This window comes from Alligator mississippiensis, chromosome 3 (genome assembly GCF_030867095.1).
Source record: "Alligator mississippiensis isolate rAllMis1 chromosome 3, rAllMis1, whole genome shotgun sequence".
Classification (NCBI taxonomy): Eukaryota; Metazoa; Chordata; order Crocodylia; family Alligatoridae; genus Alligator; species Alligator mississippiensis.
In genome coordinates, this window is record NC_081826.1 from 269,173,878 (window position 1) to 269,193,676 (window position 19,799).

The 19,799-nt window shown below is 44.4% G+C and overlaps 1 protein-coding gene across 1 annotated transcript in view; it reads right to left on the reverse strand.

Annotated features, from left to right (window-relative positions):
• Window positions 1–19,799, reverse strand: part of SNX18 (sorting nexin 18) — a 195,643-nt gene that overhangs the window by 44,151 nt on the left and 131,693 nt on the right. The window contains exon 2 of the mRNA XM_059725182.1: window positions 16,124–16,200. Within this exon, the coding sequence (XP_059581165.1) occupies window positions 16,124–16,200 (77 nt within the window). The remainder of the gene's footprint in view (window positions 1–16,123; window positions 16,201–19,799) is intronic.

Genomic DNA, 19,799 nt, shown 5'->3' on the forward strand with positions numbered 1-19,799 from the left:
TCTAATACAGAAATATAAGCATCTTCACAAGAAAATGATATTGATGTCACTTAGGATGTCCCAAAAATCCTATAGAAAGGATGCATGGAAGACTAAATTTCAGTGCTTTGAGGTCACTGCTGTTCATGACTAATCACCCAATAAATGTAGGCACTTATAGGGGGGTTTCATGGCACTGGGAGTGTGCATATATGTGATTGTTGGTGCCAGGGCACAGGTTGTAACTGAAATGCCTAAATTCCATCTAAATCCCATTTAAGGCACCTGCTATACCAAACTGGCTTTGGCCTTAGGCCTTTTTTATGATGATCCACATCTACACCAGAATAAAGGGAGTAGCCTATATAGGCTGGGTAAAAGCCAAACTTGGAGGAAAGGCAAAGGAAGACATATGTAGGAAGCCTATAGAAAAATCAGAAGAAAGGAAGGAAGCAGCAGCTAAAATAAGTATATTGATGATTAAGGAGGAAATAATATGAACCAAGGAAATAGATAACATGTAGCCTGGAGAGAAAACAGGAAGAATAATAGTAAGAGAAAAATGTCAGGGTAATGGCAAAATCTAGAATGCAGTAAAAATGGTCAATGAGGAGATGCTTCTGAGGTATCTGTAAACAAAATCAAACAAATGAGTCTGGAGATAATGTGAAAAGTCTAAATCTGTCAATTTTTTTTATGCACTTTACTTACTGGACAACTTGCCATATTACTATCATCCAGGGAAACCTATGTTGTTTTACCAGCAATATCTACATGCTGATTTCTGTTGTTACTTTATTTCCTCTGCACATTTTAGCGGGTTATCTTTGGGTTTTTATAAGGGGTAGTGGTTCTCAAATGTATTTGGACTGGGATCCCACTCCAGCAACAAAAAAAAGTTGGCATGACCCCACTCTATAAAATGATTTGAAATGCAAACTTGAAAAGTGCGCATGATCACACTAATATATTAACTGCATTAGGGCAGTGACTATCACAGAATCATAGAATCATAGACAATTAGGGTTGGAAGGGACCTCAGGAGGTCATCTAATCCAACCCTCTGCTCCAAGACCATCCCCCTGCTCTAGACCATCCTCACTAGATCATCCCAGCCACAGCTTTGACTAGTTGGGTTTTGAAAACCTACAAGGATGGCGATTCCACCACCTCTCTGGGTAACCTGTATCAATAGAAAGGAATGAAAAGGAAACCATTGCCGTAAATATCTAAATTGGTAGAACTGCAAAATAGGGCCAATTCATTGTGCCAAATTAAGAGGTGGCTTAAATTATACATTGCAGTAAATTACCAGATGAGGGGTAGCATAGATAACTGCATCAGGAAGATCAATTCATAAGGGTGTGAGAAACTGTCCTTTCTCCTGTCCTTTACTTCACCTTATACCATCTTACATTTCCCAGCTAGTTGTTCTTCCTGTTTAACCCTGACAACTAAATAGTATCATTTCTTGCTCATTTTCTTCCTGGTATGTAAGTTCCCCCATTATTTACATTACTGTTAATTTGTGCCATACATTAAATTCAAGTAAGTTGAAAATAAAAAAAAAAATGTACAAGCCCCCATCTGATGACTAAGTTACAAATGAAGATAATATGGTATAAGTGAAGATTTTTATACTGAGTTTTGTTGTACCTTTCACAAAGAGCTGAGCACTTCTTCATACAAGTACAAATGATGCCTGTATAAGACAGTTTACTTCATGCAGCACCACCCTTCCACTCACCAAGCACTACTGTAAATATTCTACACAAAGGAACAAGAAATTAAGGAAAAAAAATATTGCATGCACATGAAACCAAATGACAGTGAAATCGACAGAGAATTATCCAACTTGGAATTTGGCCAGGAAACTGGAATTAACATGCTTATTATTGTGAAAAGTGCCATGGCATTTTTAATCATTGTAAGTGGCTAGGGACTGGATTTGCAATCACTTTTGCCCTGTGTATCTTAGCATTTATCACCACTATCTAAACACTGTCATCTAGAAGACACTTATATTTCTCATGGGAAGAATAAGAAATAAGGAAGGAGATCCAAAAATTTATAAGCAAAGTTAGTAGCAATGAACTGTGGCAGATAACTGTATGTATACTGGGTTGCATCAATTTTTTCTGTAATTAGAATAAATTAAACAGCAATAGGCTAAATCCTGAAGGGGACACAGAATCTCTTATAAATTAAATTGCAGTAATAGATGGATCTAGGTAATTTTCCCTGAAGTCAACCCCTTTCCCATGCAGACTGCTCTTAGGAGTCAATGCTAGCCTACAGAGTTTGGATAATCATGTTCTTAGTGCTCAAAGGAGCTACAACATGTTCAACACAGCATGGTGCTCTGACTTCCGTGTAGAAAACAGCTTGGCCTGCCAGACCCCCTACGGGAGAAGATGATGCACACACTTTGTCTTGCCTAGTCAGTGGTGCGCTAGGCAGGATAGGAATTAGTTTTATGTTTGCTTTCTGCTGTACAAAGAAATCAGGGTGGGAGGGAGAGGAGGGTGGGGCAGGAGGCCCCGAGGCAGTAGGACTGGAAATGAATGCAAAATCCAGTGACTTTTCTGCCTGTGATCAGGAGGTCAGCAGAGGACAGATGTCAGGAAATAATGGGGATTTCTCAGGGGAGAACTAAAATGATGAAGAAAATAAAGCTGATGTCAGAAGAGATTTAAACTACGAGCTAGACTGGAATATCTCAGGCTGAACTTCATGTGAAAAACAGATATTTTAATAGGTTAGGTTTCAGCATTTCTTGGAAGGATGAGCCAGGAACCACCCCTAATATAGATGGGATGTAGGGAAAATCCAGGAGACAGTTCCAGTCATGACCACTTCAGGTGAGCTCTGATGATTTATACCACTCTAGTACATGCTCTGGGATAAGGGTAAATTTTCAGTTACCGTGGACTAGCTGATACATGGTAAAGCTCCTCCCTCTTTAACTTGTATAAGTTGCATCTCATGCCTCAGATACATACCAGGTAGGGCTGTGCGAAGCTTCAGTCCCTGATTTGATTTGGTGGAGATTTGGCCAGATTCAGCGGCCAAATCTCTGAATCCAAATTGAATCAGAGGATACTTTAATCTCTCTGAATCAAATCGGAATCCTCCAAATTGATTTGGCGAGATTCAGAAAGATTCAGTGATTTGGACATAGACACAGTTTTAAATGGTTTTTCTACATACCTCTAGGTAGCAAGCGTGGCTCATGAATGCTGCAATGCTGGGGCACATAGAGTGCCCCACAGGAGTGCCGGGGGGGGGGAGGTGTCCCCAGCGCACTCCCTGGCGGACCCAGAAGTGGACCGGAAGTAGTTCTGGTCCACTTCCAGATTCACCACCAAGCATGTGCAGGGCTCCCCTGTGTTCCTATGGGATGTTTCCATCTGCCCCAGCATCACAGCATTCACAAGCCATGCCTGGTACCTCGAGGTCTGTAGAAAAAAACATTTAAAGCTGTGTCTATATACGAATCAGCATCAAATCTTTAGATTTGGATTCGGCCGAATTGAATCAGGGACAGTGATCCGAATCAACAAAATCGAATCACTGTCCCCGATTCGGGCTGAATCCGAATCAAATAGGGCCCGCTTCGCACACACCTAATACCAGCCCATAAATACACCTCTAGAGCATCTTTACATGTACTGCGGGGGAGCTTTAATTAGAGCAGCTCTCCAAGAACCAATCAAATTAAAGCCCCCACAGCATCTTGTGTATTCAGCATCCCACACTTAGAAGTGGTGGGAGTGGTGCTTAAACTAAAACTCGTTTGATGAGATTTAGTTAAAGTGCCCCCACCACCATTTTGAAGCGCAGGGATGCTGGATACACAAGATGTGGAGGCTGCTGGAGTGCTTTAATTAGCCTGCTCCAGCAGACTTGATTAATTGCATCTACTCTCACATGCTATAATTACTGTATGCCGGAGCAGATTCCCCAGACATCTGTAGGCACCCCTAACGATTAACTTTTCTGGAAAAAAGGACCCAACTCTGCTAACCAGGGATGTCTAAATCAGATTATTTCAACTGAATTTAGCTGAAACTGCATACACAGAAAAGAGCTCATTGTAGTTTTTGGCTGGTTCCAAAGTACTTTGTACCAAACAAAACACAACCCCCACTGGCTAACAATGCCCTGAGCTTATGACCCTTTGCCAGTTGTCTGTGGGAGCAGTTGTCTTGTATAAATTAAACTTTCCACAAGCAGTTATTACACCATATCTCTGCTTCTCTCCTTGTACCCAAGCCACCTAAATGCATGGCCAAAAGAGGCTTTTGGTGTATTTCCAATGGAGCCCATTCCCTCCCTTCTCCAAAAGCACCAAATTCTCCATTTTTTCCCATGCTTCTCTTAACCTCTTTCATATCTATTTGTACTACACCACAGAATGTTACTATACTACAGGGAATTCACTGCAACAGGAAACAAAATTACAACAGGGGCTCAGATGTTAATAATTCAAGCTTTAATGAAAATATAAACAGCCTGTAGTAACTCTCCTGAAGTCAATGGAGTCACAAGGATCAAAGTGTGATCAAAATACAGCCTTTCAAATGCTCCATTATTATTATGGCTAACGTGTGGACAGATTTTCCATTTATTTTAAACATTGAATAATAACAGGCAGAAGAGGAAACATCAGAAATTGATGATGTTTCAACAGTTATCCAAACTGCCTCCCACTGTAAGAATCACCAGATAGGGCAGCAGATGGAGGTTGGGGCACCTGATAGGGGTTGGGGTGCTGGAAGATGGCTCGCTGCATATGTGGGAGAAATTTGTAAATAGCTCCTTGATCAGAAGCTTGTGTGTTCAAGAGAATTGACTTCAGCTACAGTGGTATGAATAGAACAACTGGTGTCAGTCAGGAGACTTCCTAATGTAAGGTTGCACAAAAAACCCAGGATTGATAGTTATCTTTATTATGAAAATAATAAATGGCAGCTTCAGCTCATTCCACTGCATTGCTCATCATAGCCCTCTCCTGGAACATTTGTATACTGAGCACTTTGTGCTGGCTGTAAAAGCATCAGCACATTTGTTGCATTCCCCTGTATGCTTTTGTTTTTACGCAATTTAAATGTTACTGCTGCCACCCATTACGAAGAAAGAATATCATTCATATTGTTACACTCACTAGTTGAATGTTAAGACCGAACTTCCTGCTCCATCACTTTTGCTAGCAGTTTCTTCACTCTTAATGCGCGCCAGTATAAGGTAGGGTACTGTAAGAGTCTCAGATCACATTAACAGCTGTTTGGCAGAAAGCCAGTGCCATAGCTGTGCAGATTGGGTAGCCATATATGGTGCACCCAAGGTCAGTCACAAGGCTAAAGAGGTTCAGGAGACAGCAGGCATCTAGTCACTAGGGGCCATGACAGCAGCAGCTGCTACTTTTTTCACTTCTCTTTTAGTGATTGTCTGCAATTGATGACCCAGGAGAACCCATCCTATGTTCTTAGTGGCTTACTCTAGTCCAGTAGCAGAATTAACAGTTCATAGATTCATAGATTGTAGAGTTGGAAGGGACCACAATGGATCATCGTGTCTGACCCCCTGCCCCTGGCAGGAAAGAGGACAGAGGTCAGATGATGCCAGCCATGTGACTATCTAGCCTCCTCTTGAAGACCTCCAAGCTAGGTGATAGCACCACCTCTCTTGGAAGCCCATTCCAGATCCTGGCCACCTTTACTGTGAAAAATTTCTTCCTAATATCTAACCTAAATCCACTCTCAACTAGTTTATACCCGTTATTCCTAGTCACTCCCTGGGGTGCCCTAGTAAACAGCGCATCACATATTCCCCGTTGACCTCCCCTAATAAATTTATAGGCTGCCACAAGATCTCCCCTCAGCCGTCTCTTGTGAAGGCTGAAGAGATTCAGCTTTCTCAACCTCCCCCCGTAGGGTCTATCACGAAGGCCACTAATCATGTGAGTGGCCCTCCTCTGGACCCTCTCCAGATTCCCCGCGTTCCTCTTGAAGGGCGCGCCCAAAACTGGACACAGTACTCCAATTGCGGCCTGACCAGTGCCACATAGAGGGGGAGCATCACCTCCTTTGATCTATTACTCATGCACCTGCTAATGCACAACAAGGTGCGATTGGCCTTGTTGATGGCCTCGTTACACTGCCAGTTCATGTTCATCTTGGAGTCAATTATGACTCCAAGATCCCTCTCTGCCTCTGAGCTGCTGAGAAGGACACTCCCCAAACTATAGGTGTGCTGGGGATTCTTCCTTCCCAGGTGGAGTACCTTACATTTCTCTTTATTAAATTGCATCCTATTTCTCTCTGCCCATTGATCCAACCTGTCCAGGTCAGCCTGAATCTGCTCCCTGCCCTCTGGAGTACTAACTTTGCCCCATAACTTGGTATCATCAGCGAACTTGGAGAGGGTGCTCTCCACGTCCTCGTCCAAATCACTGATGAAGATATTGAATAATATCAGTCCGAGGACCAAAACCTGCAGGACCCCACTGCCCACCTCCCTCCAGGCTGAGAAGGAACCATCCACCACCACTCTCTGGGTGCGGTCCCTAAGCCAGCTGGCCGCCCACCTGACCGTGTAGGCATTCACTCTGCAGTCTGCTAGCTTCCCAATGAGGATAGGGTGGGAGACTGTGTCGAAGGCTTTCCTAAAGTCCAGGAAGATGACATCAGCATCGGCTCCCACGTCCAGGCAGTGCGTGACCTGGTCATAGAAGGCTACAAGGTTTGCCAGGCAGGATCTACCTGTGACAAACCCATGCTGGTTTCCCCTCAGCATTGTTTCCCCTGCCGGGCCTTCACAAATGTGTTCTTTGATTATTTTCTCTAGCATTTTCCCAGGAATAGAGGTAAGACTGACTGGTCTAAAGTTACCCGGCTCATCCCTTCTCCCTTTCTTGAAAATGGGCACCACATTGACCCTTTTCCAGTCCTCAGGGACCTGGCTGGAGCACCACGAGTGCTCAAACAGCTGTACCAGGGGCTCAGCTATGACACTGGCCAATTCTTTCAGCAGCCGTGGATGGAGGTCATCTGGGCCTGCTGACTTGTACCCATCCAGCTCCTCCAGGAGCTCCTTAACTATTTCAGAACTAACCGTAGGCGGACTGGTGCCATGTGGACATCCGTCAATGATCGAAGTGGGGGAATTGGCTTGGTCGGTACACAGAAATACTGAAGCGAAGAACTCATTGAAGAGCTCTGCTTTTTTCCCTGCATCAACCACTAACTGTCCTGATTTGTCCTGCAGGGGCCCTATGTTGCTCTGAGCTTTCCTTTTGCCCACTATATACCTGAAGAAGGACTTATTGTCCTTGATTGTTGAAGCCAGCCTGAGTTCAAGCCCTGCCTTGGCCTGTCTGATTCCCTGCAATAGTGCGCCAAGGAGATATATTCCTCCTTGGTGACTGCTCCCTGCTTCCATTGCCTATACATCTCTTTCTTCGTCCCCAGACTCTTCTGGAGTTCCCTGTTAAGCCAAGGGGGCTTTTTTCCCCCTTACCTCCCTAAAGTGCTGCACCTAGGGAGGAAAAATGTCTGGCACACCTACAGCCTAGGGAATGACCTGCTGGGTGGCACGGAAGTGGAAAGGGACCTTGGAGTCCTAGTGGACTCCAAGATGAATATGAGTCAGCAGTGTGACGAAGCCATCAGAAAAGCCAATGGCACTTTATCGTGCATCAGCAGATGCATGACGAATAGATCCAAGGAGGTGATACTTCCCCTCTATCGGGCGCTGGTCAGACCGCAGTTGGAGTACTGCGTGCAATTTTGGGCGCTGCGCTTCAAGAAGGATGCGGATAACCTGGAGAGAGTGCAGAGAAGGGCCACTCGTATGGTTAAGGGCTTGCAGACCAAGCCCTATGAGGAAAGACTAGAGAACCTGGACCTTTTCAGCCTCCGCAAGAGAAGGTTGAGAGGCGACCTTGTGGCTGCCTATACGTTCATCACGGGGGCACAGAAGGGAATTGGTGAGGATTTATTCACTAAGGTGCCCCTAGGGGTTACAAGAAATAATGGCCACAAGCTAGCAGACAGCAGATTTAGATTGGACATTAGGAAGAACTTCTTCACAGTTAGAGTGGCCAAGGTCTAGAATGGGCTCTCAAGGGAGGTGGTGCTCTCCCCTACCCTGGGGGTCTTCAAGAGGAGGTTAGATAAGCATCTAGCTGGGGTCATCTAGACCCAGCACTCTTTCCTGCCTATGCAGGGGGTCGGACTTGATGATCTATTGAGGTCCCTTCCGACCCTAACATCTATGAATCTAAGGCAGTTGCTTCTGCCTTGTACAGGAGCAGCCTTAGAAGATGCTCCTGCAACCAGTGAAGTATCATAAGGGCGCTTGTGGGGTTTGAATGGGTGGCACAGACAAGAAGTTGTAGAGAGACAAATGAATAGAAGAGAGATGACTTGTGCATAGAGAAAATGCTGGGATGAGAGAGTGCAAGGGAGCGGGATCTCCATCAGGTTATCAGCAAAGCAGAAGCCAGATGTTTGAAAGAGCAGAAATCACATCCACTGTGAGCAGTCAGGGCTATACATATGCATAGGACACCAAAGCTGGCATGGAAGCAATGTGGTGTGATGTAAGGAAAGGCACAGAGAGGCCACTGTATGAGGACTAGGGGGTGAGAGAAGCATGCGGTAGAGAGGTGATGATGCAACAAGAAGGCATTTCAGTTCCTGGTTCTACCCTTTTTAGAAAAAGCACAAAGCCTAATAAATTTTTGAACTTCCTCCAAAAACCAGTGAGACCTGTTCGGATTAGATCTATTGTATACAAACCAGAGGGCAATGGCCAGGATGACAGATGACAAAAGCATATATTGTCATATATATATATATATATATATATATATATATATATATATATATATATATATATATATATATATATAGCAGGTAGTGACTTGGCTTGTTTGGTAATATCTTTTATTGGACCAACTATATGGCTGGAGATGTTAGATAAGCTTTTGGGCCCAAAGTGCTCTTCAGGCTTCTTTCCCAGACCTAAAGAAAGGCTCTTCATGGATCAAAAGAACAAAGGGAGCAGTCAATGATACAAAGAGGCGACAAATTCAAAACAAGTAAAAAGAACTATTTTTTCCTACAGTTAGCTCACAGACTGTGGAACTGGCTGCTACATGATATCACTAGACACAAGAACTTAGAAAGTGATCAAAAAAGGGGGTGGACATTTTATATAAATAACAAGAATATCTAGACTTATAATAATAGTAAAATTGGTTTTGAAAGGACTATAACCCTCATGCTTCAGTGCTTAAGCAAACCTTTAACTATGTAGGGGCATGCATTTCCCATGCCTTCAACTGCAAGTTTTCATGTACCATTCTCTGAAGCATCTAATGCTCACTTAGCTCTATAGTCTTAGGCAAGATGTCAATCCCCATGTTCCTAGAGCTGTTAAAGGAAGGAGCATAGCAAAAGATAAGGGAAATGGAAATAGAGTAGAGTAACAGGATGCTCTGCAGCAGTTGTGGGGCCAGGGAAGGGTGAAGCTGGCTCCTGGAGCAGTGTTCTGCCCTTACTCTGTTTCCACATGGCTAGAGGCTTGAGCTTCTCCCCTCCATTTTGGTGCCCCAGAGGGCAAACAAGTTCGCTTCTGGGGAGTAGGGATCAGAGCAGCACTTAGGGAGGAGGTGAGATTTACCTTGTGGCTCCTGCCAAAAAAGGCTAGCCACCACTGCTTTAGCTCATTCTTGTTCCCCTGACTCACATATTTCCTTCCCTTTGGATGCCCAGGAGGCCAGTTTCAAAAGGAGGATCAGAAAAATTAGTAATGTCTAACTTGTGGTCTGGTCATTAGAGTGTTATGTTGGAAAATCAGAGAGGTGCAAGATTCCCAGGCAAGTGTCCTAACTGTTCAGCTACTGGGGCTAAAAGGTAAGAGGTTTCTTTTCTGGTCTAGTCAGGGATGCCATGCAGAAACTTGCTGCTGCTTCCTCATCCCGTCAATTATTCTTCAGAAATGTGACAAGGGAAATGGAGATTTAATTTATCTTGGAAGGAAACAGAGTTTCATCCTTTTTGAAAATGAATCTAATTTGATTAGGCCATTTCAAATATTTGGTAGGGAATTTCCAAGGTTTTGCTAAGCAAAACCAAATGTCTAGAATCTTGGTTTGGTAGCGCTGAAGTGATATAGCTGTGATGGTCCAGGGAATATGCGAGAAGCAACGATTTTTGTGGGTAATATCTTTTATTGGACCAACTAAGGAAAGGGACTATTGTACCTAACCAGCCTATCCCCCAACCATGCAGTTGGTCCAATAAAAGTTAACACCCAAAAAGCTCCTTGTCTCTTCAGAATCTTGGTCTTATTTTAAAAAATGTATGTGAGTGCAGAACAGTTGCCAAGTCTCTTGTGTAGCTATTTTTAGTCTGTCCTATGCATGCATTTAGCTTTCTGCTTATATTCAAAACTACATTATTTAAAAGAGAAAAAGAGTAAGTCTGATGTGAATGCTTGTACTCAATGAAAAAGAATTCTGGGGCAGGCGATTACAAAATCCAGAGGTTAAAAAGATCAGTAGCTGACCACAGCACTTTTGCAGTCCCATTTATGATCTCACAATAGTACAAACCCACAGTAATGCCAATTGCTTTGGTGGAGTTACTACAGATTTACAGTGTTGTAACTGAGAACTGAACTTGGCCCTTTGCCTTTTGCTCAGTCCAAAAATGTGGCAGGAGAGAAAAAGTACTGTTTCAGCATGGAGTTCACAGAGGAATTCTGAGGAACAGCAAATGGCATCTCTCTCTTTCTCTCTCTCTCTCTCTCTCTCTGTCTCTGTCTGTGTCACCCTCTCACCACTCAAAAAAGAAACCCCCACTGATATTTTCTGTAAAGTCAGCCAGAATGGTATGGAGACAAGAGGGGGAAAAACCCCAAAACATTGCTTGCTTCACATTCAGCTGCAGAGATTAAACAAGAGATGTTTTGCCTTGACTTTGAACATAAGTTTGGTGTGTGACATAATGATAGTCTTGATTAATCTCTTGTGAGCATTTATGTGTTACTTACTGTATGGAGTTGTTGTGAGGATTAATTAAAGTTCACAAGTTTAGTGAATATGCAAGTGTGAAGTATTACTATTAGCATCATAAACAATAATGAATCCTTATATTGCAAGCACAACTCTAGGTACATGCCCTTTGACCTTGTCTTATAAGGATCAAACACTAGATTGCAGTACAGAACTACTGGTCTTACTAGAGGTCAGTGTAAAACATCTAAGCTAAGTACAGACAGTCATAAAGTCTGAGGCCAAATTGATTCAGTCTTCCAGGTTAGTCTAAACTGCATAGATTGAACCAATAAGCAAGTGAACAGACATTCGCTTTTGATTCTGGAAATGCAGCCACATGCCTGCTCAGGGGCACTAGAGCACACCTCCCTGCTCTGCTGGACCAGACAGCTTGGACCAAAGCTAGCCCACACACCCTACACGAGGGGTTTGCAGCAGAAGTGAAAAGCATGCTGGAGGACTGTGAGTTAACTTGCAACTGGAGGGGATATGGGACAGACATTCAATAAACCAATTTAACCTAAATCAGTTAAGTCTGATACTACATCTATCCAGGTTTATCTTAAATTGGTTTGGGCCATTTTGAAAGTGGTTTATGTACCCTGAACTCCTGTTGTGTTAGAGGTTTGAACTGGTTTCCAACCACTTATAGCGTTTCTGTGTAATTTCTTTCCCTAACCTTAGTCCCCAATACATGTCTGCAGGCCTCTTCATCCTGTAGAGTGTCACAGCAGAGCAATTAACTCCAGGGGTGGATACTTATTCCAGAACAGTGAGAGTGATAATGGGGAGAAGCTCTCTAAGGTGAAAGGAAATTGGCTCCCTCTCAATTTATTCTTTTGGCCACTGCAACAGTGACAGACCAATACAACTGATGAAGAAACTGGAAAACACGAGGATTCATTCCCTAATGCAGTATAAAAGAGATGTGGGCTGAGTTTCTTGCTGAAACAAAAGCCTGGCATGATTGCTTTTACATACGGGAGTATGGCTGGTTTCCCCAGATTGCTATGCATGAAAAGGAAAATTGAAGACGGCTGTGGCTACAAGAATCCGTTTCTTAGGGAAACTGCCAACACAAATAGAAGTATAATACTCTACAGCTGATCATTTGCATACTGCTAGTGCCAAAATTACATGATTTTAAAGGACAATGAAAGAGGATTATTTTCATTAGAAGAACAAAGTTATAACAAGGACGTGGGCTAAAGGATTAAGACACTACAAGTCAGTGGGAGTGAACTTTTTGGGCCCACATTCCACAAATTAAGCACCACACCCTTCCTTCCTAAATGCCACTTTTATCCCCTTCCCCCATCTGATGTGCTGCTATACTTTCTGCTCCCAGTCCTATCTGCTACTGTGCTGCCTGCCCCTCACAGGTCTGTTACATGCCACATATATAGGCTGCTTTTGCCAATTGTGGCATATATGCCACAGGTTGGCTGCTCCTGCTATAACCCCTGACAAAAACAGACTTGTAGAGATAATCCTAGTGTTATTTGAAATAGCCTAAATCTGTCCAACTCAGAGTGTTTAGGTAAAAACCTGCCTACTATGAATATTAACCAAAAATAACTTTTGACCCATGGAGCCCTTTAAGAAATAATCTATACAATGAAATAGAAAAGAACAGGGTTGGAATAAAATACATTCTCCTATACATTTACTGAGTTACAAAATCTAAATTATTGAGTATATTACCCAAGGGAAACAAACAACCCAACCTCATTGTGACAGGGGGCAAACTCAAGACTGGATCTCAAGTCGGCCTGTCTACCTGCCTAGGGCAGTCTGCCTTAACTTGCCTGTCACTTGCCTTGACTTGAATTTTTAAAAAAATATAATATGTGGGGGGCTGCCCTTACACTACCCCAATGGCAGGGGGTGCTATTCACAGCTCCAAACCTTCCCTACACCATGGCCCATGCCTCGCAGATGGCATCCAGATCAATATTACTCCCCAGTCCAGGTCTGGGGCAAACTCAGGCCATTGTTGGTCTCTTTCACACATACTCACACGCTGTCCCCTTCTCACAGGGGCCTCTTGCACTCTGCCCCTCTCTCACAGGGGCCTCTAACATACTGCCCATTACTGAGCCACGCTTTACTGCCCTTGCTCCTCCTGAGTGACCCTTCATGGGCCTTTGGGCTTTCCTACTCGCTTCTCAGCACTGCCACACAGCAACTTCAGATCCTGCGAGTTCATCTACTCTACATGGTGGAACCTTATGCCAACACTGAGCTGCTTTTGCCCCTAGCCCCTCACCAGGCAACTGGTCTCATGTTCTCACACTTGGGGCTGGCCCATGTACTGCCCTTCAAGCCACCCTAGCAGCCCTACTCAGTATGCCCCCGGTGCAGTCCTTTAGACTGCTCTCTGCAGTCCTACTGTGCACTCCAACTTGCTGTAATCTCCTGCTTTGCTTGCTAACATACGTCACTCTTTATGGCTGTGACAGGGCACATCTCTTGGGGCCGGGTCTTATGTCAGCCTGCCCACCTGTCACTATAGGGCAATCTGCCCTATCTCCCTTGCCATGACTTTGTTGTTCCTATAAACAGGTGGTAAATACGGGAGACTGCCCATTATATGCCCCAATGCCAGGGGGCGCTATCTACAACTCCGTTCCTTCCCTACACTGCAGCCCATGCCTCACAAATGGCATCCAGTTTGACGTTACTCCCAGTCTGAGATCAGAACAAACTGAGTCCAAAGTAGGGCTCCACACACACGCACATATTACACCACCTCCCATTTCACAGGAGGCCTCTTCCACTCTGCCCCTCTCTCACTGGGGCCTCTGGCATACTGCCTGTTACTGGGGTACAGTCCACTCCCCTGCTCCTCCTTGAGCAGCCCCTCTTGGGCCATCAGGCATCACTATGGTCACTGTAGCCTTGCCACGCAGAACCTTCAGTTCCCATGAGTTCCCCTACTCTACATGGTCAGGCCTTATGCCAAACCCTGTGCTAATTCTGTCCCAAGCCTCTCACCAGGCACAACATCTCATGGGACTGGCCCTTGCACTGTCCTTCAAGTTTACTCCCATTCAACCCTAGTCGGTGTGCCCCTTGGGCTGTCCTTCAGACCTACTCCAACTTCAGCCCTACTCAGCCCCCTCACACACACAGCCCTTCAGGCCTATTCACACTTCAACCCTACTCTGTGCAGGGCCTCCCAATGTTCTCCACATTGCTCCCTCTAGGGTCTCCAGGACCTCATACCCCTGCTGGGCTCAGGTGCCTACATGTGGGCATACCTGACCCCTACTACTCCCACAACTCTACACTACCCCCTCTCAGGTCTCCAGGATCTCTCATCCCTGCTGGGCTCAGGCAGCTACACAAGAGCATACCTGGCCTCACTACTCCCCCAGCTGCCTCCAAAACCCACCCAAAGATGGGGGCTGGGGTTAAAGTGTCCCTCCTTGCCTTTCACTGGGGAGGTTACTGGCCTGGCATTTCCTGGGGGCTCCTGCACCACCAGGAACTCCACCAGGCCACTAGGGCTGTGCAAAATTTTGCCGGCAGTTTTGTTGCAACGCTGTTTCAACTCGTTTCAAGCTAGAAACAGTGAAATTGAAATGATACAGAGAGCTTCAAAACAGCCTCAAAATGAAACAAGACAAGTCAAAATGTTTCAAAATTTTAGAATTTTTTTGAGTTTCAAAGCTCAAGCTGGGCTTGCCTGCAGGGAAACAGAAACTAAAGTAAACAGAGGGAGGGGGATGAGGGGGGAAGGAGTGCTCTCATTATTGACTGTGTAGCTGGCCAGTGACTGTCATCCTTTCCTGAGGTCCCTTCCAATCTCAGTGCTCTGGGGGAGGGAGGGAAAAACTGCATAAAAGGCAACATTGTTTAAACTGCTCTGCTTTCTGCCTTGGTGTCAGTTGAGTGAGGGAGCACCTTAACACACATAGTGTCACCCACCTATGTCATGAGTTTTGCCTGTCAGAAGCCAGAGGTGCAGGGCCCAGAACCCATACTCCCCCCCCTGAACCTATCTCCTTGACATGTGGCAGGCTTCATTGGCTCAGCAGGGGCTAGCATGACTGCAGTTTTGACCCCACTGTGGCTTAACACATACACATGACATGAGTTTTGCTTTCAAGACTTTGAGGTACAGTTTCCTGAAACCCCTGAACCTATCTCCTTAAACCTTGACAGGCTTCATGCCCTCGTAAGGGGCTACAATTTCTGCAAGTTTAATCCAAATCAGGCCACAAATGACAAAGTTATAGGCTGTTTGGAGCTTCCCCATTGTAGCTTATGGGCGAAACATAGAAACAGAGTTGAAACAGAGTCGAAGCAGCGAAACTGTTTCAATGAAACTAAATGGAATAGCAGTTTCAAATTGAAATGAAATTTGAAATGAAACGCTGTTCTGTCAAAATGGAACGGTGCTGTTTCGCACAGCCCTACATGCCACCCTTCCCCGGCAAGGTGCAACTTTAGGCCCAGGACCAAGAGCCTCCTATCCATCCCCATAAGCTCTTGCCCTTACCTCCCAAGTTGATACTGCTGCAACTCAGCTAGACAATGTTTCTACCTCACCTGGCAGCAGTGAACTGCAGCCTTTATATGCCTTGTGTTCAAAATGGCTGCCCTCATCAGGCATCTGGTAGCTGCCTGCCTCTGCCCTTAAAGTGGCAGGCACCCAAAGGTGCCCTGCCACACTAGCCTTTCAGGCACCACTGTCTCTTTTCAGGTCAACAGCTTGTCATCTAGGCAGATACCTCAACAGGTCCCCAGGGATTCTCTTCTGCCACGTCTTGTTGGTATTTGTTATTGTTGGGAGGTTGTTTTTAAGTCCTCCCTCCCTGCTTTCCTCCTTCACTGCTCTCGCCAGGCCTTTCGTATCAGGGCTCTGCCTCCACTACACTCCACCTTGTGCAAACCAAAGATGTTGCTTCCAGGCTGCGGCTGGGACAAAGTCCACTTAACACGGTAAGGGCTTTAGCCTTTATAGGGTCACAGTCTAGTTCGGACAGCGTACCATCTGGCTTGTATTTCTATTCATCCCTGGTTGCCTTGCTCTCAGGTGCACTCCCTTTTCTTTTAGTTTTGACTCACAGTATCTGATGGCTTCTCTTCTTTTTCTCTTCCCAGGCTCACCACTGTTCCACTCCACTCCGGCTGCATCCAAGATCCTGTGGAAGAAATCAAACTTCGCGTTGTGGTTGTATTAGAATTGGCAGAGCCATCTAGGTTTATTTAAAACTATACAAGTGATCACAGGGAGAGTTCTCAAAGGAACTCTGACCTCTACAAGTTTACAAGCATATTTATACTTTAGACAGCGAAAAAAAAGATGCAGGGTTTAGACAAAGCAACCTTGAGAGAAACAGAAAGATGTCGATCATTTGTTTGTCACATGTAAGTAGTTTACTTATTAAAAAAGACACTGTTTTGGGAACAGTTATCAGCTTCTAGTTCGGTGGAAAGGAGAAGGTTAACATCTGCACGCAGACAAAACAAGGCATGAAGGTTTTTCCTTATCTTAGAACATTCTGAAACACACAGCATCAGCATCTTCTTCTCTTCTCTTTCTCCCTCTCTGTCTCTCCTCCTAGTCAAGTAAGAGGCCTGGTTAAACTTACTTCCACATTCCCCCCTTTTGGGCCTTTTTTGGCCCAACATATTACATATTTATAGCCATGAGCCTTCTAATTCTTCTGTCTCTTCACCATCCATTAGTTCAACATACATATACACTTTGTTTCTTTGCACAGAGGTTAACAAGCTATTTTGCATTTGCTTAGCGGCACAACTTAAGCAGCATCGTATTAGCATAAGTACTAGGTATACTCCAAAAAAAAACAACAAACAATATAAACAGACCATGAATAACTGTAGAGACCAAGCAGCTAAAAATGGAGCAGGATTAGAAGGAGGAAGACGTTGGGAAAAGGTCTGATTTGACCAAAATCTTTGGCACTCACTGTAGTTGTGCTGTAGGTCATATATATCATAAAAGTCGGTCCACTTAAGGGATAAAGTAATCATGGGCACCCCTATCATTGTACTAGGAGGCAAGTGGGAACATATCAAACATTTGGAAATATTTACATTCTCTGCATATTGATTAGACAGTTGAAAAAAAAAGTATTTTGGTGAGCATACCAGTGTGGGAGTGATCTTTTTGACCTAGTTTGAAGTCTAGTCTGATTTACAAAGTTTCTTTTAGCTGGTGAGTCTTTAAGTTCATATAAGATGATACAAAAGGAAAGACTGAGAAGTACCCAAGTCACGACTAACCAACCCCACCTCAGGAACCAGGAACTAGGTAGAGGCCTTTTTCCTTTCCCGAAGGGCATAGTGGTGTCTTTGGGGCACGTTTTCTTCACTCTGTAGTGGCAAATCCTCTTCGCCAGTAGGCACTTGGCTCACTACTGGTCTTAAGCTCTCCTGTTGGCAGGTGCTAGGCTCGCTACCAGTCTGTGGAGGCTGATTACAAGGTTGATATGGAGGAGACTCCAAGTCTAACGGGGCTGATGTTTTCTTAGTGTGTGAAGCACGGATCCACGGTTGGAGTCCTTGACACTTTATTGCAGTGTTGGTTGTTAGGAGTACCTGGAATAGGCTTTTCCAGCGGGGTTCCAGCGATGACTTCCATTGATGGACTTTTACATGAACCCAGTCACCAGGCAGGATGGACTGGCATGGCTCATCTGGTTCTTTAGGGAGAGTTGCTTGTACCTGTGAATGAAAAGCCTTGACACACTTCATTAGTGCCATACAGTAGTTTAGAATAGTATCATCAAGTAAATGTATATCACAAAAGTAGGAGGCAACAGGTGGTGAGGCAGGGAGCCTCATGGGTCTTCCCATCAGGATTTCATGTGGGCTAAGTCTGGTCTTTCGATTGACAGTAGATCTCATACTCATAAGGACTATGGGAAATGCATCTGGCCATTTTAAGTGAGTTTCAGAACAAATTTTGGCCAGTTTATTTTTTTAAATGACATTTTGGCATTTTACTTGGCCTGAGGCCTGTGGATGGTACAGGCAATGAAAGTTCTGCTGGAGTTGCAGAACTTTGCAGACTTCTCATTTTACTGGGCAGATAATGAAAGTTCCTCTATCGGAGTTTACGGATAAAGGAATACAAAACCTTGGAATAAAGTCTCTGATTAACTTTTTGCTCACAGTGATGGTATCAGCTTTTGCACATGGGTAGGCTTCTACCCATCCACAGAACATACATATAATAACAAGAACATATTCATAAGAACAACATTTCTGCATTTGAATAAAATCTATTTGTAAATTTACAAACAGCCCCCAAGGTGGGGGATGTGCTGCCTTTTTTGTTTTTACAGGTTTTCCCACATTATGGGCTTGACAAATAGGGCAGGTATAACAGTATTGTTGAGCCACAGATGAAAAAATTGGAGCAAACCAATCAAGCTTAACAGCTTCTATCATCCCCCCTTTGCTCACGTGTGCTATGCCGTGGTGTATGCGAGCAAGATAAGGAAGAAGGACCATAGGGGCAACCAGGCGGCCATCTGGGGAGCGCCACAAATGGTCAGGGTGTAACATACGTGGAGACTGGCTGGGTGTTTATTTTTCTGGTTCTGAAGCCTGATCTTGGAGGAGGGCAATGTCATGAAGACTTGCCAATGGAGACTGGTTAGTTGAGATAGACAAAAACACAGGTGTAGCCTGAGGAGTGGAAATAGCCACAGCTTTGGCAGTGGAGTCTGCCAAAGCATTTTTACATGTAACATTATTATAAGGTTTCTGGTGAGTTTGGCATTTAATAATAGCAACAGCAGAAGGTAACTGTAAAGCATTTAACAAGGCATTTACATATGGACTATTGCTAATTTTGGCACCTCCTGATGTGAGGAAGCCTCTTTGCTTTTAAAGTTGACCATAATTGTGTAACATACCAAAGGCATAATGAGAATCAGTGTAAATATTAACAGAGGGACCAGAGGCTAGGGTGCAAGCCCTGGTAAGGGCCACAAGCTCAGCAACTTGAGCTGAATACACATTGGGCAAGTGATAGCTTTCTATAACATCATATTGGGAACATACTGCATATCCTGCAACAAGAGAACCTTTTGAGTTTCTTTGACATGACCTATCAACATAAAATACTAGATTTGGGTTTTGCAAGGGGGTTTCCTTTAGATCAGTGCAAGGCATTGTTAGGTGGGCAGTAACAGCAATACAATTGTGGCGTTCACCATCTGAAGGAGTAAGCAACAGGGAGGCAGGGTTTAAAACAGGGCATCTGGTTAAAATAATATTTCCAGCAGAAAGAAGCAAAATCTTATACTTAGTCAATCTAGCATTTGAAAGGTGTTAAGTTTTAGCTTTTAGTAAAAGGGCTGCTAATGCATGTGGGACAGCAACAGTAAGGGGAGAACTTAATACAAGGGTACAGGACAGTTTAACAATAATAGCAGCTGCAGCTACAGCATGAAGACTGAAGTAAGTCCGGCTGCAACTGGGTCAAGAGCAGAGCTACAATAAACAATGGGACAGTGCTTGTCTCCATGTGCTTGAGTGAGCACAGCAAGTGCAAATCCATCTTTTTCATGACAAAAAAGAATAAATGGTTTAGTATAATCAGGAAGGCCTAGGGCAGGAGCTTGCGACAGAGCTTGTTTAATAGAGGCAAAAGCGGCTTCGGCTTCTGAAGTCCAGGGCAAAGGCTCAGGGGTATTAACAAGAGTCAGGTTTTGCAGTGGCTTGACTACAGAGGCATAGCCGAGTATCCACTGGCGGCAATAGC